Consider the following 26,377-nt stretch of genomic DNA (forward strand, 5'->3'; position numbering starts at 1 on the left):
TGTTCAGCACGAAGCACACTAGACCCAAAGCCTGTTTGCATGACAGCAGTGTGGAGGAATAAAAAAAATGTCATTTTCACACACAGCTCTTATTGGCATCAGCAGTATTTCTTTCTAGACATACATGAAAGATTAAGAGGTTCAGTAAACCGGGAAAAGACAAAACCAAGAATTTTAGAGACGAACTGACCGAGATTTATTTCCTACAATTCTGCATTTTTTGCCAAGGAAAAAAGCTTTTGTTTTCCCCAATTATCTGTTTACTTTTCACAGAAATTTATAAAAAACAATTCCAGATTTCCTACAGAAAAAGAGCTGTCTTTATAGCCAGAGACAGTTGGTGGATGTCAAATTATGAAGTGTCATCCCATTAAATCTCTACATGAGCTTTTGACCTAGCAAAAATACCATCTTTAGACAGAAACACAGCAGAGGCCCAACCCTCCCAGCTCTTCTGTCCCTGATACTACATTATCACTCAGCATTTCGAATGTTTCAACTTCCTTGACATCTTTCATGTGCCATTTACTCCTGAAAGTAGGTGAATATAGTCCACTATGTTCCTTTTCAGACCAAAACTGCTGAAACACTTGCTCAAATTATGACTTGTTTCTCATGAATTTAACAGATCTGTCATTTAACCATTTTCAATAACCAAGTCAGCAGGAATTATGAAAACAGGGCATTAGAAGGAATCAGGATAACATTTTACAGTTAAGATGAAGGGTAAGGTATATACAATTCCAGTGGCTATGACTATTAGAAGAATATCTAAGAAAATCAGATGTTCAGCTCTCTTCCCAGAGCTTGCAATTGCAGACGTACCTTCGTACCAAGGTCCAGCAAACTCTCCTTATCAGGACATATGCCTGACCCCAGACCACCAAGGGCATAAGCAGAACGTATCATGACTGGGTAGCTAATCTTTTCAGCTGCCTTCAGAGCATCTTCAATCTTAAAGGAGAGGGGAATACATTTCAGAGATATGACAACAATTAAGATGAATAAAGTCTTCAACTCTGGTTACACAGTTAACTGGAAATCCCATCAGTAAGACACTAAGCTATCTGAAGATAAAATGAAAAGAATAAAAGTTGGCTTTGTAACATTGCTTTGTTCTGTCAAACAGCAGAAAACTGGAACATGGACTCAAGAAGGTGACTTCTGTCCTTAGTTATGTGCAGACTTCCTTGCTGACTTTCCATGGACAATGTCCTTACCTGGTCTGTCTTCACAGACCTTAGCACGAAATAACCCCTCCAACAGACATCCTAGTTTAAGACCTGTTTGGTTTCCTCCAAACTCAAACAGGCTTTCCCACTGAATCAATTTTTTGTTTTCACACTCCCGTCCTCAAGAAGGATTTCAGCACTGCTGATTTTGACGACCTGAAATCCTAAGTCTAAATGGCTTGTGCAAGATTTAAAAAAAAAAAAAAAAAAAAAAAAAAAAAAAAAAAAAAAAAAAAAAGTAGCCACTGACGTGTTATATATTTTTTGTGCTGCAGCACAGAAGTCACCCCAACCTAATTTACTTTTCTTGTCAAAGGGTAAATTAGCTTAGGTTTTCCAAGTGCTTAATTGCATTTTCACTCATTTTAAATCATGGTGAACCAGCGTTAATCACTGTGGAGTGCTGATGGAAGTGTACCAACTACAGTATCCACAGTTGTATTCAGCTTTCACTCAACGAAACTAGAATTTTTTTTTTAAATAACTCAAATGGGCAACAGTAATAGTAATCACATCTTCAAAATTATCTGATTTACCGATTCCACTGCAAAGCTAGGAGCAATCTTTTCATTTAGCTCAGTCAGTTTATCGGAAAAAAGCTTTCTATCCTCTGTAGCCATGATGGATTCAACTGATGTACCTAGGACCTTCACACCATACTTCTGCAGGACTCCTTGCTTGAAGAGTTCCACTCCTGCAGAGTAAACAAAGCCACAGTTTTGAGGACTGATGGCAGATGAAGAAGAAAGTATTCACAAGATATATGACTAGCTGACAACTTGTCTGGCCTCATCAACAACTAATTTTATTATTCTTTGTCAGTATTAGAACGCAGAACCATAACATGAAAGTTTTTGTCCTCAAATCTATGAAACCTGGAATATTAGTAAGTTACTGCTTGGCCATCATCTGCAACACAAAACCAAAGCAGTGCAGTTGGATACTGTTGCACGAAGCTAAATGAAGTTAACTTTTCCTTTTGATCTCTGCCTCAAGGTGGTCTGAATATCCCCAATCCAACTACGATAACTAAGACTTACGCTGAAAAGCAGGATATATGAATTACTTTTAAGTATCAAAACCAGCAATAAGATGTTATGTTCACAGCTTAGCAATTACTGACTCCCCTATGGTCAGTATCTCTGCCTGTATCCGTTAATAACCTGGGCAATGTATCAGGCACATGGGCCTTGCATGTCTGCACAAATAAAGTCTGCTCAACACTTGGTAAAAACCATGAGTTTGCCTGCAAGGAGTGCCAAGGCGCCTGTATCGTACTCACCACAGTTGAGAGCAGTCTGGCCACCCATGCCCAGAATTAATCCATCAGGACGCTCTGCCTTGATGACCTCTATGACAAAATGCGGAGTGATGGGGAGGAAGTAGACAGCATCAGCCTGCTTTAAGCCAGTCTCATTGGTCTGCACTGAAGCAATATTGGGATTCATGAGGACAATTTTCACATTTTCTTCCTGAAAAATGAAAATCTGCATTAAAACTAGGCATATGTGGAAAAAGAGCTAACAGCAGCAGCAGCAAGGAGAGATGGGGTTAAACAAGCGATTTACCAACAGCATAATTTAAAAAGCCTGGTTCCTTATGTACTCTCCCATAACGAATTTCTGGTATCTTGTACCAGGCTGAGCTAAGGCCAATTCTTTAGTTTTGTGCCTCTGCCTGTCTGTGAATCTTGAGGGAATGGAGATTCCCACTGATTCAGAAATTTGGTTGAAATTGTTTAACGCATTTATGAGTTATATAAGGGAGACAGGAACAAACTCCAGCATAATCATGTCTGTCTTCTGTTGGAAGTCAGACTAAAAGTGACAAAGCAAAAAAAAATTTAATCAAAACCCAATCTTTTCTTGCCAAGCAGTAGATCTTTGATCATAGGTATCCAGGTAGTTCTCAGATTTTTGTACCAACTAGTAACAGAACAAGAATACATTTTTTGCTTTGACTTCCCATAAAAATACTTTAATTTTCCTGGTGCTATCACTTTAAAAATCTTGTCCCATAACCTTTTCATTTGATATTGCACATGCTAAAAGACAAATTCTGCCTCTATATGCAAGACAAAGGTTAGCCAAAACTTCACACTGTTTTTTCTCTGTCACAGACGAGAAATTGAGATAGAGTGATAATAAAGTTTAAGTGATAACAAAGTTTATCTGTTTCCTGCTATACCAATGGGAGTTCTGCCACTCTTTTGGTTACAGAAATTCACCGCAGTTTGCTCATTAATAGAAAAATCTGAGTCAGAGCTGGGCAGATCAACTCTCCTCATTCTTGAAATATTAGTGTGTAACGAGGAAGCCAATCAAGTTTTGCTAATAATGATAAGACCAGAATGTGGCCAAGCTTAAAAAACCATGTCAATCACAAGCAGATAAAGAACAATGTATTACTGCTTTGTTGAAAAGGTGGACCGGGAAGTGCAAAGGCTGTGGCCTCATTTTTATGGCAACTCATTCTAATCTCCATCAACTACCTGTAAGGCAATAGACTTCTACAAACAAACAAACCATTTGCAAACAATGCTAATTATAGAGGCAAAATACACTTTAAGAGAAAGATTTGCTATATGGAAGTTGCGGAGGTTAAGAAACAACAACGACTCTCATTAAAAACAGGAACTGTGAAGATATTAAAAAAAAAGAGTAAAAAGAAACAGGAAGAAGGTTGGTAGACTACGTCAGCCATTCCTCAAGCAAATGCTATGGAAATGTTGCTGGCCCAGTACAGAATTTTCTATTTTTCCCCAGTTTACAATAAGTATGAAAATGCCACAGGATTTTTCTGTGTTTGTTTAAAATTTGTGATTGCTTGATCCATTGGTTTGGGGGAACAAATATATAGCTCACCTGGAGCAGTGGGATTCTTACTCAGAGCTCTGACTGCTCAGTTCAGGTATTGGATAACATTTCTTCTCCTTCCTTTGATAACTTAAAATACTGCCTTAAAGACTGGCTGTAAGTTTCTGCTGACCTTTTTTCCCCAGGAAAAGTTGGATTTTTTTCACTGAAGCACACTTTCCTTGGCAATGTGTAGAACAGGGAAGGGAAAGAAGAAATAAAATCCTTATGGAAAATATTTTGGATTTAGACAAATGACCCCAAACTGGGTAGTTTTCATGGCAGTCCTGAGGGAAAAAGGTAGATCTCTGATCAAAACATTCTTCTCTAATAAATGTATTCAGAAATTCATAGCTATAATTCTGTTGTAATGAATGGAGGAGGGAGAGGTATATCACTTTCCAACAAGCTGGAGTATCTGTACATCTCAGCCCTTTCCTTCCTACTTATCTGGGGCAAGGTGTCTTAAGAACCAGCTAGCAGTGACGAGGAAGATAATTAATGAGAGAATTACTGCTCACTGTGCTGAGAGAGACACATTTTACTCATATCACATCCTCTGGCCCAATTGTTTGGGATGTTGGATTTTAAGCCACTTGCTGTTTGTCCTTGCAACCCTTTTCTTCCACTTCTGCCTTTTTAATTTTTTATAGGCACATAGCACTCTGCGCAATGGCCACCCATCCTGATTGGAGACCTTTGTTACAACTTAATTAAAACAGTGAATTAATAATACTCTAGGAGGGCTCCATTCCTCTTTTTGTGTAACGTCCACCTGTATTCAGACCAGTTGGGAGAACCCCCACATCAAGTAATCCAGAAGGTTTTTCAGGTGACCACAAGCCAGTCTCTGTTGTTCACAGATGCTTCCAGGCCTTGTTCTTCAGAGGATGTTCCTGCCTTTGATGAACATTCTTGCAAATAAAAATTCACTGACTGAGGAAGTCCCAGCTCCACAGGATTTTACTCTTTAAAAGAGGCACCCATTTAACTGTATAGGACTGAATATTAACAACAGCACCTTCTGCTAATGAATCAGCATCCAACAGACTAGGAAGAACAGCAGTACATAGCAGAATGAATCAGAGCATGCAGTAGTGAGAATCAATGTTGATTATTTATAATAATAATAAAAGAAAGGTAGTCTAAGGGGAGAGAAATCTCTGTTGTCTCCTGTTATTGTCCCTGTTCTCTCCCACCCATGCTCTGCAGCTTTCCCCTGGCAGCCACTGACCAACCACCTTCTCTCTCACAGGCAACTGTAAATCACTCTGCCAGAGGCAAGGTCAGGAAGCGCAAGCACTGCCGCTGGAATGGTTGATTAGCCTGCAGATCAGAGCAGCTGGCTGGTGGCCATGGGAAGGGAGAGGGCACTGTGGGAGGTCAAGCTAGGGAGATTTATCATTAAAAAAACCACACTTTCTTCCACAAACTGGAGCTGAGTTTGAAGGATGAAAGAGGAAATAAAAGGGAGAGAGGTGCCTCCTTTCCAACTCAGGGCATTATCTGCACTCACCAACTCTGGGATCCTTCACTCCTAACTTGTTCTTGTTTTCTTGATGATGTAGCCAGTTTGAACTAGTAGCCAGCAATAGCAATAGAGGACACAAACAAAACATATACAATACAAGATGTGTTGTAAAACCAGGACCAACCCAGAGCAGCCCCAGATTATATTTAAGATTACTGTAATTGATTTTTTCCTTCCTTGACTCCAGGGTCAGCACAGGAATAGAATGGCCCTGATATCAGAACAGCCTCAGGCTGCTCACAATCATCACCTCATCTGAAAGCAGCTGCTACATCTGCTCTGAATCTGTCAGATAGACCTCTACAAGCTCTCCTCCTTCTTCACAGGTTAGACACGAACTAGGGGGCCCAGGTAACTTTACCAGTAATAACCCCATCACAGAAATACTGCTATCCTCCTACATCTTCTCCTAGCATGAGCTTTTCCCCAGGCACCCTTTCTAAGTGCTTTGCACTTTTGCAGCATTAAACGGGCAGAGCAAATTAGACCCCAAAACCCACCATGTGAGTGGAATATGCAAGATGCTTCAGGCAAACATGCACAAGCACCGTTTTAAATGCGTGCATTTCTTGGGCACGTACAGAAGTACACATGCATTTTTGTTTGCTCCAGAATAAAACAGCTCTCCAATCTTCAGAAAGGGAACATCAGAAATCAGGTAATAAGTTTACTGGACAAAATTAATCCAAAGGAATGACTTTTCATTCATTCCTTTCAAGATTATGAACCTATTCTGGAAACAAAACTTGGCATATGAGACCTTTAAAAAGTTCATCCCATTTAAAATAAATACCATTTAGAAAACCTGCCTTGATAAGGGGTTCAAAATCTTTTGCGTAACAGTCTTGACAGCAGCCAACCATTCAGCTGTTGCTGTTATTTGTCTACCTTGCAGTGTGTTAGCATACTGCAAAAGTTTCAGTTATTTCAGCTCAGGTATAGCTGACCAAGTTCCTCCTCTTCATTTCCATTCAATTTGACAAGCCTGGAGTGACCGGTCACACATCACAAATAACAAACTGCTTGAAGACTGCAAAGGAAACCTCAAGAACATCTCTCTTTGGAAGATAATTCTGAGTGGTTAACTCGCATCACTCAGCCAACAAGTTCACAAACAAAAAATGGCTAAATTTCCCTACAGTCATTTATTCTCACCAGCTTCCCTGCCCCAGTGATACCACAGTTGATGATCAGTTAGCTGTGAGAAGGGAAAGTATATTACATGAGGCTAGTATTTTCAGAGTATCCTCTCACCTTCATGGCTTTCACAGCCTGGGATCCAGAGTAATCAAATTCCCCTGCCTGACCGATTGACAGACCTCCAGATCCTAGAATGAGAACTTTGGAGACCTAGAAGTGTCAAACAGCATGAAAAAAATCAGTCCTATCATAGTGGATGTTGAAATGAACAGAGACTGTGCAGCACTGAACAGTCTCAGATTACAAAACATAAATTCTAAAAAGAGAAGAAAAGTCACCTCCAAAACCACTGCAGTTTTACTTATAAGAATATTTCTACTGGACTTCTCCCATATATCTTTGGTTAGAGAAACACATGACTTACGCATAGGGCATACAATAAAAACGTGTTAATTGTATCACATGCTTATAGACAATCATGCCTCACTTTGGCTGCCCACAAAGTCCAGCTGCCTTCTAAGATAGCAAAACTGTATGAAATTCAGCTCACGCTAGGAATTTCAGACTTATTTGCTAAGCAACAGAGCATCAACATTACGCCGCTGGCACAAAATCTCATGGCCAGATTATCCCAGGGCACCTCATATACTGCTATGAGAGTACCTTTCTTGGGAGAACTACAAAGAAAAATACATGAAACATCAGATCTTAAAACTTTCTCAAAGAAAAGGGAGTTAACACAAGAGACGCCTGATGACTGTGAGATAGGCAGCTGACAGGCCTTTTGTAAGGGAAGCCTCCTTTGACTTCCATGGTCAGCTTTTTGCGCCATTTTGTACTGTGGGTTCAGTGGGAATGAACAAGCTCCTAGCGTCACTGACAGGCATGAATAACAAGTATCTGTACACTGACCTCCACTCTGGAAGCTGTCATTCCAGCCTTGGGCAGGACTGAGGAAATGGTAGTGCCTTTCCCTCTCTTAACTAGTGAAATAAATGAATCAAACAGGAACTAGGAAAAATAAACACACGTATTTAATTGCCAAAGTGGAAATAAATAAACAGCAAGCAAAGAAGGAAAAAACAGGCCATTTGTGAGCTCAAGCTATCAGCTCTGCTACCTTCAGAAGGTAGATTTACACCATCAGAGAAGAGGGGATCATTATTTGAAATTTATTTAACAACTTTGACATATCTGACAAAGCTGCATTCAAGAAAGTGAGGTCATATCAGGAAGAAAACACATATCAATCACATCTGTATGCTCTACTTCTATATGACTGGCAGCGTAATGAATGAACGCACAATAAAAGCTAAAATGCAGAAGAGCATACACTTAACTAGCTCAAGGGAACCATTTGGAATGGAGCCTGCTACAGAGCTGGGATCTGAACAGCTATATCTAAACATCAGTTCTGCTAAATCAGTATTGTCCTTCCAGAGAAGATCCCAGAGCAGCTGTGAGAAGTGTTCTCCAACCAGGCCAGGCAGGGGAGGCAGCATGACCACCGTTGGCATGCAGGCAGCTACATGCAGCGGGAGAGGCTTCCCACCTGACCCCACACTTGCAGAGTTTCTGTCCACACGGTCCCTGAAGCTGGCTGCTGGGAATCACCTGTGGAAGGAGTACGGATGGGTCCTGCAAGCCTATCAGGATAGGCACTATGTTGTCAAACCCATCCCAGCAGTGGGAGTGCACAGACTGGGAAAAGACACAGCTGAGGGTCGTTTTGAGTTCCCTGAGATTCACTAGTCAATCAGATTGCTATGAAACTTCTTGATATCAAGAGATTTACTTGCAGGTTTAATCTTCATGATCAAATTAAGATTAAAACAAGCACTTCCATGTGTTCGTCCATCTTCCTCTCTCAAGAAATGCCAAATAGTTTATTTATGTTCAGACATGCCTCCTCTGCCTTCCACATCCCCTGTTGCTCCTTAGTCATACTCTGTGACTACGCAACCAGTTGTTATAGAATTTGTGCAAAGTCACAGATGGGGGATTAAAATTTCATTTCACTTAGGAGAACCAGAGTGAGGAAGTATGAATCCATTTACATAACTCTACAGTAATTATAAAATTTGAAAGTGGAACTAGAATGTATTAGAAAGTTAATGATTTTATTACAAAGCATCTGGCTAGTATTTTTTCTGTTAAGATAAAATCCTTTTCCTTTTGCAATTACCCCAGGTACAAGAGATTTGAGCCTGATCCTGCAAAGGCTTATGCACTTCAGTAACTTCCAACACACAGATAATCCCACCAGGACTCAAGGCATACACATCATATGAATGGAATCATTGATCCAAAGCACACAGAAGTCAATAGACGCCTTGCTGCTGATTGTAATTAGCTGCGGATCAAGCTAAGCAGACACAAGCCTATGCATGACTGGGCCCTCTGTTAGGATCCCGACATTTTCAAAACCAAGATTTAGGACCATCAGGAACAAAGACTTGTCACTGTTGCTGATGCATATCTGCACTCCCTAGGCCATCTGAAAGCAAGCCCAGATCAGCTCTCATACAATACCTCTGTGTCCCTTGGCCCAGGATTTGCCTCTGGGTAGAACTGTGCTGTGAAAATCGGTCTGGTCTCATGCATAATTCCCTGCAGGAATAAAAACAACTGTCTTAGACACCTCCCTGCAAGCAAGAGAACAGAAAGCCACACCTTATCCCTGTAAGCACTGAAGGCCAAAGGACTGGCATGTTTCTAGGGGCTGCCAAATTGACACCCATTTCATTCCCAGTCTTCAAACAATGTCTTATCTGAGGAGTCATTGAGCCTCATGCTCCTCTGCTAACACTCCAATGCCTGCATAACCCACTGAACTGTGGGTGGACAAGAAGTATAGTGGAGACATCACTTTCACTACAACAGCAAACACTACTAAGTTGTAAGCACTTAACAGAACAGATATGCTAGTCTCCCTCCAGAGGTAATCTTGGACCAGGCAGAGAAGAAAAACATGTATGGCAAAAAAAGATCACCTTGGACAAGGCTGTTATGGAATGAATGGTTTTACCATCCTGATCTGTTTGGTTCTGTCACAGGAGAAATGGATTTTGGTCACGCTCTTGATCTCCGTAACTCACTTTAAATACTGATACAGGGCCTTGCACATGATCTCTGCCCTGGTTTGTTTTCAGGGCTATGATGAAGTGGGACCGCTACTGTGGAGAAACAATAGCTATGAAGGACCTAAACTGAGTTTGGAGACAGTGCTTGTAGTTTCAGTTGGAGCCAGGAAAAACAGACTTCTCATTTGCGTGGTCTGATAGCACCAAGCAGCGTGGTTCACTGGGAGACTACCCTGTAGCTCTCATTGCTCATGGCTGCCAATTCCAGATGGAAGTAGAGAAGTCCCTCAAGAGGAAATCCAGGAAAAAACAGTTCTGATACAGCCTGCTTCCCTTAGGAATGGACAAAGGAGTCCCAACAGCTCGTATAGAGCAACAGTGCCTTCCAGAGCTTCAGGGTGGGATGCTGGGATAGGACAGGGATGAGAGATGAGCTACTGACCACAGCTGATCCATTATGGTGTGAGTTTCTGCCCTCAGAGTAAAGAATGTCATCAGTGTGTCACATTTTCCCTGAACGCTCATGTTACTTCTAGTTACATACAAATATATTTTAAAAATATTCACTCCGTGGCTTGTCAGTATTTGGAAACCTGTGTTGGCCCTGTCCAGCTGTAATGGGTCAGGTCAGCCACAATAAATGTTTTTTCTTTTTCAAACAGAGGAATGCAACAGACTGCACATGAGAGCCCATCCAACCCTGTTCCTGTTTGTGCATCCCATGCTAAAACAACATTGCTCCTCGTCCCTCTCCGTCTATGAAGGTTTAGGAGACTGATGCTGCTTTGGGGCTTACAGAAGTGGTCCTTTAGCTCACATAAAAGAATGTTGTGCTTCTAGATCCAGAAGACTCATGTCCAACCTTATAACCTGCTTTATGCAAACGCACCATCACACTTGTCTCCAACCTTCAGCTAAAGCAAACATGAAAGGCCTGGGGATGAAAGGGTTCAGGTTGTCAACACAGCTAAAACAAACTCATTTCAAAAATTGAACCAAACAGCTGTAAATTTTTTGTATTAATATCTTGTTTGGTAACATTTGTCTCTGTTTAGATAAGTCTGTAAGGATAAAGAAAACAGCAACTGACAAAGCTTATTCTAAAACCATCAGCTGGAAATTACTGCTCCTCGATCCTGCAAAGTATAGCCAGGATATGCCAGAACAGCACTGCTCAATCTGCCAGACTTGATGTGGGACATTTATGCAAAATAATGGAGAGGCATATTTCCATGGGGGAAAATGCTTTTGAAAATACCTTCTTTTCAATGATGTTCTGATAAATAACAAGACTTCACTGACTTGCACAGCATTGGGCCTAATGGACAAGACTTAAAATGGGCAATTACAAAGCCTGAGATCTGTCTCAATGCCTGTCTAACTTTGTCAAAACTGAGCTATGGGATATTGTTTTCCTTCCTATGCTTTTCTCTGTTCAGCTGTGAACCTCCAGAGGCCAGGCATTTTTAATTTTTTTTTCCCCTACATGGCCGTCATTTGCCATTGGACCTCTACCTTAGATCCTGTAAGTTGTTCTCTACAGGCAACTGCCTCTCTCCCTCATGACTTTAGTCCTTGGAATTCTATTTACAATAACAGACCAAATTAGACTGCAATAATATTCTTTTTCTGTGCTGGGCAACACAGAACCAACACAACAAAACAGTGACACAGGCTAGCACACCTGTGGCACAAGCCCTAAGACAATGGTAACTGAGTGAGCACCACTAATGGTAGGGAAATCACAGAAGTTAGTAAGGCAGCTGTTCAAGGGAAATCATAAGGTCACTGTTGCAATCCTACACTTTGGGCTAGTATGGAGAACCGTGGTAATGGCTCACCCCCTTTTGGCCTGTAAGGCAGGGCCCCAAGTAAAGCAGATGGTCAGATCATCAAGTTTAGTCCTGATAACTAATTGTAATCTGACAGCAAGCTTCCAGGAGGTGAAATAAAGTGATAAGAGAGTCTTCGCTCACTAGAAGCTGCTATGTGCAGGTATCTGGAAAGCACGAGCTCACCTCATTCGTTTGATCGTTGGCATTCACAAAGAGAAGTTTCCAGCCAGGTGGGAGAGTAGAGCTGTCGATGGAATAACCGTGGTTCTGAGCAGTGATGACAGCCTGTCCATTTACTGCATTCAGGACAGGCTGGTTCTGTCCTCTGAAAGAGGAAGGATCAGAGAACAGAGGACGGAAGTGCCAGATGTGTCCAAATGCCACAATTAGGAAAAGCTGATAACTGTGGGACTATACACAGCAGTTCAATAGTAGCTGTTCAACACGGCAGCCAATCTCAGAATGATAAATCCTAGGAGAATATTTGCTATCCTTCAGTTTGATGGGGATCAATTACATCAAATACTTTCAAAACACCCTCAAAAAAAGTAATGCATGACTTGGCAGTTTAAATTAAAGGCAAGGAGAATGGCTGGAATGAAGAAGTAATGTTACTGACATGCTAGCTCTGGTTAAGGCAGTTCAGAAGCAAAGCACTGCTGCTCTATGGGCTTTTGCAATGCTGAGCTGGTCTATCCAGGCCCTGGGAAGCAGAAGAGCTGCCATACCTGTTGGCCATCTGCATCTTGTAGGAAGTAGCTCCAGCTGCTATTCCAGTGATTAGATTCCCCATGCTAATTCCAAACAAGGGTTCTGGGCGATTGCTCTCCAGGACCTAAAATGAAAAGGTTTTCAAGAGATACTGGAGTGTCTCTGTTCAGCAATTCCAGCATAAACCATGCTAGTTCCCTCAAAGCAGCCATACAGACTTGCGAAAAAGCTGAATGCAAGGGTGGCAACAGCCTATAAAGGAAAGTTTCCTCCTCTCCTCTGCTTCAGAGGGAAACCTCAGAGCACAGCTTGATGTCTCGGTCTACTCCAGGGGAATAAGCAATGATACTCTGCATTACAGCCGTTTAGTGTGCAACATTATTTCAAATGGGAGCACTGTGAAACCAGGGCTGTTCTTTCATAAGGTCACAGAGGTCCTGAAAGAGCACAGGGTACTTCAAGGCACTGGTAAGGTAATCATGGTAATCATGTTTACTATGTATTGTTCACCAAGGTCTGTATAGCCTTATTGTAACGACTGGTCTGGAGACAACTCCCAGTGGACCAAGATGAGGAATATCCCAGGCAGCTGAAATGACTGAACGACATTTGGTCCATTACATGTCAATACTACCAACCGTTTAGATTTCAGGCACCTGGAAAAAAGGCAAATAAACAAGAATAATCAGCCTATGGCTATTACACTGTACCTTTCTGACATTCTGAATCACCTCCTGGGCCTTCATGGGATCCCCTGGACCTCCAGAAATTATGAGCCCATCATACTCCATGCTGGTGAAATCATGGTCCCATGGAACCAAATGCACTTCTGCACCTCGCTAGGAATAAAACAAGGGAACAAGAAATGAGGGGAGGAGGGGAACAAATGAATTTGTGTCAGGAGGTTGTTCCCGTGCTCTCATGTCCCGGAGAGCTGAGTTTGGATTTCAGTCACCCCTTTGCCAGGGACAATAACAAGGCTTCTCTCCACTATCTGACCCGATTATTTTCACAAAACTGGTAGACTTAGTATCTTTGAGCCACCTCAGTGTTTGTCAAGTTTGTCTGAAATTCACTAATGAGATCAAAACTTATTAATGGAACGTAAAATAAGCGTGTATGCACACATGTAAAATATGTTCATTTTTACACGGTGCATTCATCCTAACTGCTAAATTAGGGCTTCACAGCCTCATTCTATGATATGCCAGAAATAGTCCTGCACATCAAAAATGAGACAAACAGGCACAAAAACTAAAAGACAGAAACAGGGAAACCCTGTACCTCTAGGGAATGAGAGGACACCACCTTTATTCCTCCTGTGTGGCTAGAGAAGCGAGGACTGCTACTTCACTGTGCTAACAACAGGAAAAGATTTTCACAAATCATGGCATTAAAGAATAACTCAGGATGGAGGGACCTCAGGAGGTCAGCTGGTCCAATTGTAATTTCAACTTTAGGGTAGGTTGCTGAGGGCATTGGTCAGTTGAGTTTTTGATATCTTCAAGGACAGACATTCCACAACTTCTCTGGGCCTGTTTCAGCCATTCACCACCCTCACTGCAAAATTTTTTCTCCTATTTATTTATTTTTTACAACGTTGCATTGACCTTCCCTTGGTTGTTCTTTAGAGAAGCTGTGCTTTGTCTTTTTAAAGCTCATCGTCTAGGAATTCTTCTCATGGCTGAGAGGTTGCTGCACAGGTCCTCTTCCTTATCCCCTCAATACAGTGTACCAAGTTCAGAAAACACCTCCCAGTCCATAAAAATAATCCTAAAAATTGCACCTCATTTTAGGAGGGCAACTGCCCATCATACTCCATGGATGTGTCCAGGTGGAAGGAAGGCTATTGACTACAGACGAGGCTCTTACCAAAGCAAAACAAGATATGAAGGACATAAAGCACTGACTTACCTTTACTAGCAGACGGATAATGTTGTGCTTCAACCCACAGTCGACAGCTACAACTTTAATTGGATTCCCTCTGCCATAAACCTTGACTTCCTATAAAAAGACAGACCATGCTGTAAGTGACAGATCACCCCCTGCCCCCAAAACACAGGGAAGATGGGTAGCAGAATAACTTTTCACCAACATGCAGCAACTGGTACTTAACAATCAATTTACATGGAAATCTCCATAAGTACTGCAGACATTAGCGCTTCCTTCATTTTTCTGTGAAAGTAGGAGTTATAATGCTCTTTTATATACTGTTGATTACAGCAGTAACAGCAATTCCTAAGAAATCACTTGTTTCCACAGCTAATGACAAGCTTTTTTCCTGTGTTTCACCTCATTAGCAGTGAAGCAGCAAGCCAGTTCTCACAGATTATTGCAGCCCAAGAGAAACGCCAGATACACAGCGAGAGATTTTCAACTGAAGTGAAGTCATCCTGCTGATGCCAGTGGAGCAAGGCTACTTCAGACCAGCTACAGATCCATCACATTAAACACTACCCTGACCCTCCAGTCACAGTAAGACCAAAGCATAGCACAGCTGGAGATATCCTATGAGCAACTTCTAGTGCACCAGAGCAGTACAGACCAGGCCAAGCATGTCACTGAGCATGACCTATATTCATATGGACCTGACAGTTTTACATGTCAGACAACACGTCTCCTCCTCTTCCAGCTGCTGTTCCTTAACTCATTCCACAAAGTAAATTGTCACCAGTCCCAAATCTGGACCATTATGGTTTGTACACCCACTTATCTATTGGTCACAACCAGCACAGAAGAGACTAAAGTCAAACCACCGTATGTTATATGGGCCTTGATACTGCAACATGCAGACATATTGAAAGCCAGCTGTAGCACTGATGTAAGGTTATTTATGGACAGCTTCTTTCTGAAGCTTGCTGAATTATTTTACTTCTTACATGACTGCAGTTAGCACCAGGCTGGAATGTTACTCATCAAGAAGCACTTGAGGCAGCCTTCTTCCTTCTAAAAACAAACTCTGTGCTTACCTTCAGTTATGCTCAGCTTCTGAAAGCTGATATTGGTAAGTGTACTTTATCCAAAGTGGCTTTTCTCTTGTGCAATACACCACCGAAAAAAAAAGTCTTTTTTTTTTTTTTAAACTAAGTAACTCCCTTTTAAGCAGCTTCCCTGGCATTCATATTTGGCAGCTGGGCCCCTTTATGAAAAGATGCTAAAATCCATGCCCAATATGCCTGGTGCGGGGTGACGAACTGAATCTTTTCATAGCAGGATTACGACCAGCTGGAAGGAAAGATATCCCCTCTATAGGGAACTCAAGATGAAGTTTATTAGCAGAATATTACAACTCCTCCCTCTGTGTTATCCTAACTCAGTTCTTGTTTGAACTTTTATCTTCTCAAAGATTGAGATGAAGAGATTTTTAGGATGCAAGAGTATGTCCTATGTGAGGACAACTCTGATCATCATTAGGAGTGACCTACTGCCATGTCAGGAGCAAGGATGGAAGAGATGGGGTGCAAGGAGCCACCTTCCTTCACTACAAGGCTTCAAGCTGCAACACATGAACCACCAATGGTCCTTAATCCACCTTTGAGGACATGACTCAGCACAGAGCCAGTAGTGTTACCACTGCTGTTGTGACTCCTGCTGTGTAATGCTGAAAGGAGATTTTTTTTTTTGTATCGGAACATATCTTGTAGTTCACACTACATAATCAGATGGCAAAATACCCCACAATCCCTTTTTGAGAATGAGTAGAATGGAAATCATATTGAAACTGGGTCTTGTTAGATCACTCAAGGCTTCTGATACGAAGCTGTGCCCGACATCAAATATGACAATACCTTCACAGTCACCAATACACAAGTGGATTCTACTTCCACAGTCCATGGTGGAACTGTATCACTGCACAGGAATTGTACGGGTCTTCTACCCGCTGTCCTTCAGGCTTCTGGGAGATGAGTTTCAAAAAATCTCAAGAAGATTAAGGTGCTCAGTTCTCACAGAAACTAACTTAGTGTCATGTGCCACAGTCCCTTAAGAAAAGCTCACCCTCCTTTTTAAAAGGGCTTTTGAAGACCCTTCAATTCCTCACAAGATCCATACTTAAAAATCTGCAAAACATTATGAAATAAAGATCTCCCTCAAAGGTTCTCCCTGGCTGTTCTAATGGCCAAAGGGAGTTGTGGGACAAAACTGCTTTGAGGTACTTTAATTACCTCACTCAAAACTCTTCCCTGTCCAGTTAATTAGGCTGAGATTTGTTACAACATTTCCTTCAGCAGCAAGACTGATTTTAGGTGTTGCTGTCTTCACAGCCCTCCCCCCGCTTCTCACACTTATTATTCCTCTGTACTGCAGAGCACTGACCCCTGCATCTGGCGAAGAGTATATCTAGATAGAAACCAGAGTGGGAACTGGATCGGGGAACTGTTAAAATATATTCCTTCTAAAGCCAGAGGATTTCCCTCATCTATTCACTGCACAGCCTATAAAAGACTGTCCCAGTCTGAAAGGATGATGTGGGAAGGCTGCAAGCCAGCAGTCAGGGAGAGTAGAAACTCCTGCTGGCAATAGTGCTGAGAACAAAAAGCGTATGTGGGGCTGTATGTGTGGATAGAAGTGACCTTTTAGCTTCAAGTGGTTAAATACCTCTCATTTGCTCTGGGCCCCTTGACCATCACATGCACCAAAATAAATCTCCGACAAAAGTTCCTGCAAAATAGCGGCAGTTTTCTACACTCCCTGCCCTGTATAGGCAGCATTAGCAAATAGAGTCTATGCCACTAGCACCTAAAGAAGGCAGGGGGCGCAGAAAATCAATCACTCCTAATATACAATTGATAAGCAGATTCCTGATCTTACTCTACCCTGATTTACATGAAAATAGCTGTTTGGCAACAGACAGATTATCATGTCCAGTAATTACCAACATTGAACAGCTTACTTCATTTTCAGCTTTATTTGTGATGTTGCTTTTTAAGCCTATAAAATGAAGTTATAAACATAATGAGACCACCAAAGCTCCATTAATCTTATTGTATCTCCCTTTTAGATGCTATTTTCAGCATCTCTACAGTAATTCTGTCTTAGTAATTGCAGAGTTTAGCATCAGCAACCTTACCTATTTCTGAGTTACTGCTCAAAACGGCTCCACCTGCATCTTGCAATCATAGATCACAAGCTCAATAAGCAACTGCTATCCTTCTATGTAGCAACAAGGCCTTGACTCAAAATACAGTGGAGGCATTGGCATGAGTTGGCGAGATCCTCACAGGTGAGATTTGCAAGGCAGCCTATGTATTCCAATGGCATCCCAGGTAACCAGTTACTACTGTAAATTCAAGCCTGGATGGAGACTGCGCTTCAAATTCCCATGTGCTCACTGACCAGTCTGTTCAGGACTGCTTCTCACTCATGCCACTAACACACCTGCTTGTGTGCAGAACAGTACACAAGCAACTATTTGCAGAGCTCTTCCAGAGCCTCACTGATCTTGAAGGAGCTGCAAACACCATAATAAGAATGGAATTTGTAAAAGGGACTCATACACTCAGTTCTCACTTCAGTCAACAGGATTAAGCACCCAAGGCACTCTTTATCCCACAATTAAATCCCCAAAGGGTCCACAATTTAAGATGTTAGCTCTTGCATTGGTACAAGAATACTTACTATTTTTAGTATGGGCCTAGTTTGCTACGTCCTCATGATTTGTAATGTTCTTCTCAGCTTGTGGTCAAACATAGTTTGCATGCCCAGCTAACAGACTACAAACTTAACTGCTGTTCTCTACATATCTATACACAAAGCAGCTAATACCACTAATATTAGATCCAAGGGATTCCTAACTTGGTCTCTTTTTGAAATCTAGAAATATCTTCTGGAATCACCTCAACAAAATTATGCCTGAACACAGATTATCAAGTGTTACTGTGAGCTTTCCTGAAATTTAAGGAAAGCAACCATTCTTTTTAATGATTATTCTTATGTTTGAAAATGTCCACCATATACTAGGTCTAACTGTATCCCCAATACTTCTCAATCCTATCTTTGTAACATACCCTCTGATCACAGTACTGATCAGACTACATCCACCTCAACACAGCTCATTTTACATCTTCAACACTGCACCTAAGGAGCCATGGGGATTCTATGAGGATGATGTTGAGATGACAGTCCTTCAAAGGTCTGGAAAGGTGTATGGTTTAGAAAAGGTCCCCAGATTGTTTCTTTAGAAAGACTGGATGATCCCCAGAGCAAATGGGGAGCAGTTACTACCTGGAGTGTACAGGCCTGGGACCACAGAAGAACTTCTCACCTTTGTTGAAACTTCTGCAATTAAGTTTTGTTTATTTGGGTCTGCAAACTCCACGGGTTGACCTTCAAATTCAATCTTCCCAAGTACTGTGCCCTGTGGAAATATACCAGTAAACAACAAAGCATGAGCAAAGGAGAAGCTGCGAACACTGGGACAAGGTGCTGACAGGCACAGCAACTGGAACAGCTGTTTAGAGATGGTTTCTTGGCAGCTTATAACCATTTCTAGCATCTTCAGAAGTTTATGAGCCTTCCTCGGTATCAAAAATCTGTTTAAAATCCTTCATTCAGGGGAGAGGCATTGTCAGCAGTAAAATCTGTTAATAGGCAGTTTGGCAAGCTGTCTAGTGACAGTAAAATGGGTTGCCTTCCAAGAGGATCAGAATTCAGATCCCCAAATAACTGTTGTGTAGATCTGGGAGCAATCCACAAAGCAGTTTGAAGCTTTTTGGTTTTGGAAACCCACTGTGAGGTCTTCAGCCACCTCCTGTGGATAGCTACAAGGCAGTAGAGCTGGTGTAAGGCAAAGCTATGTAGGAGGCAGGTCAGCATGGCTGTTTTCTGAATAAGCTGTTAAAAAAACCCCAAAAAATCACCTCCAGCAAGCCCTACCCTTTATTGTTGTTACCACCTCACAGAAGCTAGGACACACTTGCTCTGCCAGCAGCATATCCTTATCCACCTTCTGCTCATTAAAGTTCTCAGTGAAAAAAAAAAATCCCTGTTTTGGCTTTGCCCCACTCCTGGAATAAGTGGGATTAACCTAGGGTTAACCTCTTCTCAGCATGGGGACAGGGTGTGCAATACAGAACTTTTCAAGGATGGAAGGGGAAACTAAAACAGAGGAAGCCAATGTTTTGTTGTAACTTTTAACACATAACACTTTCATAATAGACCATGTTAAACTCAGCTCGCCCTGTGGATATCACACTAGCGTGCACACCGGGATTGCTCATTGGGTTTAGCAATACTTCGATGAGGTACTTCCATGATTGGCCATACCTGAAGTATCCTTGCCATTTTCCTAGGGCAAGAAAGAGCCAGCATCTTGCATGGCCATGCACACTACTAAGGGTAAGTTTTAAAGACAGAGTTTTGCTCTTCACAGTGGCTGACATCCTATCTCATCTTGAGTAGCATCTTACACCAAAAGCTACTCCAGGCTGCTTTGCGTGGAGCAGAGCTGAAAAGGTCAGCATCATCTTAAACAAGACAGGTTCTTGGGAACCACAGAAACTGCTGAGTGCCACCATGCAGTCAGTCCCATAAATGCTCATGACAAAGCCCTAAAGCCCTTGCTCTCAAAACAGGAATCCTGTGTCTTACCTTGCTCCCACATTACTCAGCCAAATGGTGCCCTGCATTTACCTTTAGAGTCCAGTTTAACAAGTCACTGCTCATTTCTGCATTTATCATAATGAAGCCCTGTTCTCACCCCCAATTTATAAACAGACATGGAGTGAAATACTAAGCTGGTTTTTTCAACCTGAGAAGACTGGGAGAAAAGGCTACATTACGCACTATTTTAAAAGCCATAAACCAACACCACTCAGAGTCCCAGTATAATGGGCATTACTACCATACACTGCTAAGTTACAGGATAAACATTGAAAGTGCGTTTACTTTGGATGAAACGAACGCTGATCCATTAAATAGCATGTCTCGAGAAAGTAGAAAACGTATTGCCATTTTCTATTGTATTGAACTGCACTTGTCTGCTGTCTATAAGAGCACGTCAACGCCCTGTCTTCCCGTAAGAATTAATTTCTACAAATATTCCTCTATTCAAACTGGGTCATTCATATTTTGCTCTGTGGAATGAGAGGGGGTGTGGGCTTGGACTGCAGACTGCAAATTGATCATCTAAAGAAAAGAGCAGCTTCAAATAATCCATTACAAAAGAAGAGCCTCCAGGGCACATTTATATTCAGACTGGCTTTGATCACTGTTTTAGCCAGTGTGAAGCGTACCTTACCATTAACCTCCATTTGGTAACATAATCCCACTCACGTCCTTCAATTGTCAGCTCTTGGAAACCAGAGAAAAGTAATGACTATTAAAAATAGTAACAGGCTTCAGCCAAAGAAAACCAGCCTGAGTTAGGAATCCAGCTTAGGTTACTGTAGGCATTCCTTTGTCTCTGAGGAGCTGGAGAATTTCCGTTGACCAAAGGCGGTGCTCTCTGTGAACTAATGTCCACAATATCTCACAGAGTTGTTGCTCTCTCTAACTGTTACTATCTGAGGCAACATGTAGTTGACACTGCTACCTGTTGTGTCTGACACACTAGTCAGACAGCTACCTGAGGCCTTTCACTTATATCAGCTTGTGCTGGTTCACTTATGCAGAACAGGAAAGCCAGAGCAGAGCCAGGGAGAGGGGGCTCCCTGGGATCAGAGCATTGCCTCAGCTGTACAGAAGACACAGAGCCTTTGGAAGAGCACAGGGATGTGAGCAGCATCTGAGGTCAAGGCAACCCAGCAGTAGCATTGCTACCCCAGGTTTGCTGCACTGTTAGAAAGAGTGCCCAGCAATAGCAAGGTTAATGCAACTGGATCAAGGGAAGCAGATCATACCTTGTCACGAATTAATTTGGACAGCATTCTGGTATCAATCCCATACAGTGCAGGCACCTGAAGAAAACATAAGAGAAGGATAAGCTAGAGAACAAGCAGCTAAGACAGAGGAAGACAGCAGCCAGGATCACTTTGCCAAGAAGAAAATGTTCTTGTTTAAGGAGCTCTGGCTCTTAGCAGCATTACCACCAAGGCTGCCTCACTTCCCGTTCTTCACTTCTCCTCCCTATTCCCACTCATAAATAGTTTAGTTCTTCAAATCTAGTTTCTGCACTAAAAAGCACAAAATAAAAAGCTGATGTGGCAAATATCTGTCTCATTTCTGAGGCCCATTTTGCCTTACTTATGAGCACCTAACCCTCCCAGCCATCACAAGTCAGTGGCAGTTTACTGACACATCCTTGACTTCCACGGCTTCAAGTCAGTGGGGTTCTGGCAGCTAACGTCTCTTGAGGTGACAACTGTGGCAACCACTAGGAGCAGCACTACAGAAACATTTGACAAGAGAATGGAATATAACCTAATGTGTATTGTTTTTATGGAGAACCAACCATTCCCATTTAATTAACACTCCTTCTGGACAGATCTTGGAAATACCATTGCACCCTGAAAAAGAGAAATGGATGAAGAATCAGAGAACTAAGGAACACAGAATGAGCCCAGTACAGACTGGTGAAGACATCTGAGCAGAAGAGTGGTTACCAGCTCAAAGCCAGCAGTTCTTCCTCCTGTTCCCATACATACATGTCTGTTCTCATAATTTAGTTACCCCTAGGATTGCTCACCTGTTCTTCCTGCAACCACTCTCCCAGGCTCCTAACAGCCTGCCAGTGGCTGTACTCATTGCTGTAATCCAGCACCAGCAAACCTGAAACCTGCAGAGAGAAGTAACGTCATTTTGCACTGAAGGATCACTCTGTACTTGCCCTGTACCTTCCGAGTTTTCACTATTCATCCACTGCAAACCATATCACAGACAGGACATGAGGCTAGGCAGACACGGTATGGCTGCTCTTATATAACAAAAAGATAGCAAATCTGAGTCTTCACAGGGGATTGCACAGAACAGGTACCTGGCAAAGGGGTACAGACTTCATGCTCTGTCATGATTGTACGTGGGCCCTTTTACTTAGGAAATTCATAGAATAATGTGGCTTCCAGGTAACCAAAGCTGCAAATTGCATTGAACTGAGAAAACACTTCTTGTTAGACAGAAAATGGCAATTTAAGACAAGACAAAATGTTTTGATTCATTTTTTGTTTAAGAAAGCTTTTCACTTTTAAGTGACATTTCATTTCAGAAGTCAGCTCCATTTTCCAGTGGAGTTAGATAGCTTATAAAGGAGTCATTTCACCTCAGGACAGATAAAGCATTTCACTGGTTCTGCAATTACATGGTTTTGTTTCATTTTTCAGTATTGCCACCACTGCATGGACACAGCCCTGTTCCTAGCCAATATGCCCTGTCACCACAGTGTAAATACCGGTTCCTGCACTAGTACGTACAGCCTTCTCCACACAACTGTCACCTCCCCTCTTTGTGGCAGTACAGGCATATAGAGAAAAGTCTCAGCACACAGAAACTTCTCGTTCTCGGTGGCATTTGATCTCTCTGTGGCAACCAGTCCTGGGCAAACACAGATAAATATGAGGCAAAAGGGAATGTGGAAAAGCAGCCATCCAGGACACCACTTCACAAAAACCATAGCATGTCTATCACTGATGGGAAATACACTGCTTTCAGACAGCGCATGGCCTGGTACAGAAAGCAAGATGGATTATCTTTTGCCACCATTCCTCTAAAGGACAATATCCAGAAGAAAAAGAAAGGCTGAGTACCACTGATTCCTTCTAACTTCTGTGAGGGTAAACTCTTGTGCACACACACACTCAGGCTGCTAGCACCACCCTTCGATCAGCTCTGCATCTCCCACTGTTACCTTGATCCCGTCAGACTCCAGAAACCTCCTGAGGCCCATTTCATCCAAAGCAGCTGTGTCAGGAACTCCACCATTCCCAACTATGGGGTTAGCCAGTGTAAGAATCTGTCCTTTGTAGCTGGGATCTGTCAAGGCTTCAGTGTATCTAGATGAAGAAGCAATAGAAGAAAAGTACATTGGTCTGGAGTTGAAAGGAAAACAAAAGAGCCAGTGAAAACAAGACAGGTCTGAATTCCCATATGACAAAAAGACAGAAATGGTATTAACGTGAAAGCATTCTCAGTATAAAAGCAAACACATCTGTGAATCTGCCCTGACTTTGCCATCTGTGATTAAACATTTGATACTGAGAACAAGGAAAGGCTTTGGATTCTCACGTTTCATTTAAGAAAAGCACAGGAGCTATTAACAGACTCCTTGTGATTTAACATAAGGTAAACAACTACACAAAGTGCAGAGCGATCACAGAACTGCAGTAAGTGTACGGCATAGCACTTGACCCACAGATAACAGCTTGGGGGCTTGGTCATTCCCTGGGCACACCATGTGGGCAGTGCTTTGTCATTGCTGTGTTCTTCCCTCCGTGTGGTGTAAGAACTTGCCCCTCTCAGTGGCAACAGAAAGCTCAAACTGAAAAGCAGACACAACAGACCTGTTTGCCCAGACTTGGTCCCTTCCCCAGTCTGGAGCTTGCAAGTCTTAAGATGTTCAGGGCTGTAGCTGTTCTTTCTCTGGGGGAGCAGCTAGACAAATCTATGCCTATCTTTTTGTCTGGGGATCAGGGAAGCAGCTATGAGTCATCCTTGTGATTCTTCACTACTACTCTGCGTTCTCTCCTATGTGCTGTCAACAAACCCTGCTATGGTACCACTTCTGCAGCTTCTCCCAGCAGAGGCCTGGCCTCTCTTCTAGGCAATCTCCAGGTTCCTACCCACAGGACACCACACATTTCACCTGACAAGACTCCTAAGTGCTTGGAAGTTGGTTTGTGTATCTCTGAAGAAGGCAATGCTTTGGGATTCAGCAGTCCACCCTGGTCAAGGCCCCAAAGCATGTCCTTATATCTTTAGCCCAGGCAGAAGCCCCAGGAACAGCAACTTTGTTCAAGCACCTGCCTGAATACCCTTCTCAGCAAGGACAGATTTAAAAGCGTGGTGGAACATTCTTCTGCAGTGGAGGATCAAACCTAGGATTTTGCAAAGTATCAGCTCTGGATCCAGTAGATCCAGTCTCACTTTCAGCCCCAAAGAGGGGGACAGAGGAAACATGGTCTACATGTCCATGCTCCTATTCTTCAGCTTCAAATTATCACGCAGTCCTTCACTTTCTCCCTTATACTGTAGCATACTGTTGCAGCAATCCATTAAACAATTGCTGTCTTTCAACCCAAAAGCAGCTGTAATTTAGCAACAGATGAAGTTATCCACACAAATATTTAGCCAAATGCATAAAGACACTTCAGGATGAATCTGCCCTATACAAAATATAGTTTATTATTGTCATTATTGTCTAAACAATACATAATTGGCAGCTCCAGCCATCTACCAGATATCAGCAAGTCACAAGAGACATTTTTATGGAACATCGGACTTACTGCCAGAAGATTAATTGTCATACATTGGGAAACTCTTCACAAAACCCAGAACGGTTGCAGGCAGATATAGACAACGCAGCACACGAGCCAGCTCTGAGAAATGACACATCGAATGAACAACGGCCATGAAATATTTTAGGGTAAGCCTCTCCTGCTGTTCAAATCTCTACTTCCTGCTGCAGGTAAACAACCACACAAAGTGCAGTGTGATCACAGAACTGCAGTAAGTGCATGGCGTGTGCACATTTGGCATTGCTCTCTCCTTCCGAGTCAATTGGTTATGCTTCAAAAAAACCTCTTTGTTACTGACAAAGCTAATGTAATTAACCTTTGCATGTTATTTGTAATCAGCAAACAAGGACAGAGAGCCATTGGGTTTGGCTGGAGTATGAAGGCACAGCTCTGCACTGAGACGCAACGCCCTTTAAGCAGGCACAATGCCTTGTGGAGCACAGAGGAGCAGATGGGAACACGAGCTCCAAAGATGCTGCAAGGTCTAATCCTTGCTGTGCCTGCCCAAAGGCCTGCCTGATTTCAGTAAATTCCTGTCAATCAGTTCTCTCACTAGAATATCATGGGAAACACACGCAGACTTATTGGAGACAAAGGTGTTTACTGAGCTGTTTCAAACATGGGAACATTTTATGGGTTGTAATTCTTCTTCTTTCTTAATTGGAAATCTCCTTTCTTCCTTTTTGTTCCTAGACCAAACAGATGGCTACAACACTAGGATTTTTTTTTTGTTTTTGAGCAAGTGTTTCTGAAAAGCTCATCCTCATGCTTTTCTAATGAAAATTCAACATTCCACCCCCAAAACAGTGCTCTTTGCCCTCTATTCCAGAGTAATATGACAACATTTCAGCCAGCTTTAGCTACTTCAAGCCTGAAAGCTGTACGCACATAAAGTGCTTTGCCTCCCAGTTCTATGACATGAATCAAAACGTGGGAGTCCGGATGAGGAGACAAGGTGCAGAGCTGCATATTAATCATCCCAGTACAGAGCCCATGCTGACCCCACTCAACGTCTAGAAACACCCACTTCACAGAAAGCAGTGGTCTGAGGCTTAACAGCAGCCATGGCAAAATCACCCCCATACTAGCCTCTTGCTCCCTATGCTGACAAATTGCTACGTGCCCAGACAGTCTGTAAAAGGCCCCAACCCTGGGCACCTCCTTCACACAGGCACTTAGCCTCTTACTGTGTCAACGAAAAGAGGTAGCTGGGTTCCTCTGGATACACAAGGTCTTGATCTCTGCTCAGGAGCACTAGGCAGACCTACAGAGTTTCCTTCACTGAATAGCAATCCCTGGACTGGTAGCAAATCTGTCACTTTTACAGTCTGCAACAATGCTGCAAACTCTTATCTTCCTCTTCTCCGAATCAATCAAGGTCACGTTCCTGGAGAGTGCTCTGAAGATACAACCTTACATTTTGAATGTTCCCTCCATGCCCATATGCTCCCCAGCACAGAAGAGATCTCTCTTTCACAGGTTTCCTCTCCAAATCACTAGAAAATGAGCAAACACAGTTTCTGCTGCCACAGTAACATGTGGAGAGGAAATTAATCCATCAAGTCCTCCTTGACTTTTGTGATGTGACAAGATTTATTGCCCATAAT

At 42.4% G+C, this 26,377-nt stretch overlaps 1 protein-coding gene across 1 annotated transcript in view; it reads right to left on the reverse strand.

The window, feature by feature from the left end:
- The window catches only part of CPS1 (carbamoyl-phosphate synthase 1), a 103,903-nt gene that overhangs the window by 61,093 nt on the left and 16,433 nt on the right, over positions 1 to 26,377 (reverse strand). Inside the window, exons 5-18 of the mRNA XM_050899842.1 lie at positions 23,165 to 23,309; positions 22,010 to 22,099; positions 21,225 to 21,281; positions 18,650 to 18,742; positions 14,302 to 14,391; positions 13,098 to 13,226; positions 12,405 to 12,511; positions 11,860 to 12,001; positions 9,291 to 9,368; positions 7,671 to 7,769; positions 6,873 to 6,968; positions 2,515 to 2,704; positions 1,769 to 1,926; positions 826 to 954 (exon numbers count right to left, since the gene is read on the reverse strand). Of these exons, the coding sequence (XP_050755799.1) occupies positions 826 to 954; positions 1,769 to 1,926; positions 2,515 to 2,704; positions 6,873 to 6,968; positions 7,671 to 7,769; positions 9,291 to 9,368; positions 11,860 to 12,001; positions 12,405 to 12,511; positions 13,098 to 13,226; positions 14,302 to 14,391; positions 18,650 to 18,742; positions 21,225 to 21,281; positions 22,010 to 22,099; positions 23,165 to 23,309 (1,603 nt within the window). The remainder of the gene's footprint in view (positions 1 to 825; positions 955 to 1,768; positions 1,927 to 2,514; positions 2,705 to 6,872; positions 6,969 to 7,670; positions 7,770 to 9,290; positions 9,369 to 11,859; positions 12,002 to 12,404; positions 12,512 to 13,097; positions 13,227 to 14,301; positions 14,392 to 18,649; positions 18,743 to 21,224; positions 21,282 to 22,009; positions 22,100 to 23,164; positions 23,310 to 26,377) is intronic.

Source organism: Gymnogyps californianus, chromosome 7 (genome assembly GCF_018139145.2).
Source record: "Gymnogyps californianus isolate 813 chromosome 7, ASM1813914v2, whole genome shotgun sequence".
In the NCBI taxonomy this organism is placed as follows: Eukaryota; Metazoa; Chordata; class Aves; order Accipitriformes; family Cathartidae; genus Gymnogyps; species Gymnogyps californianus.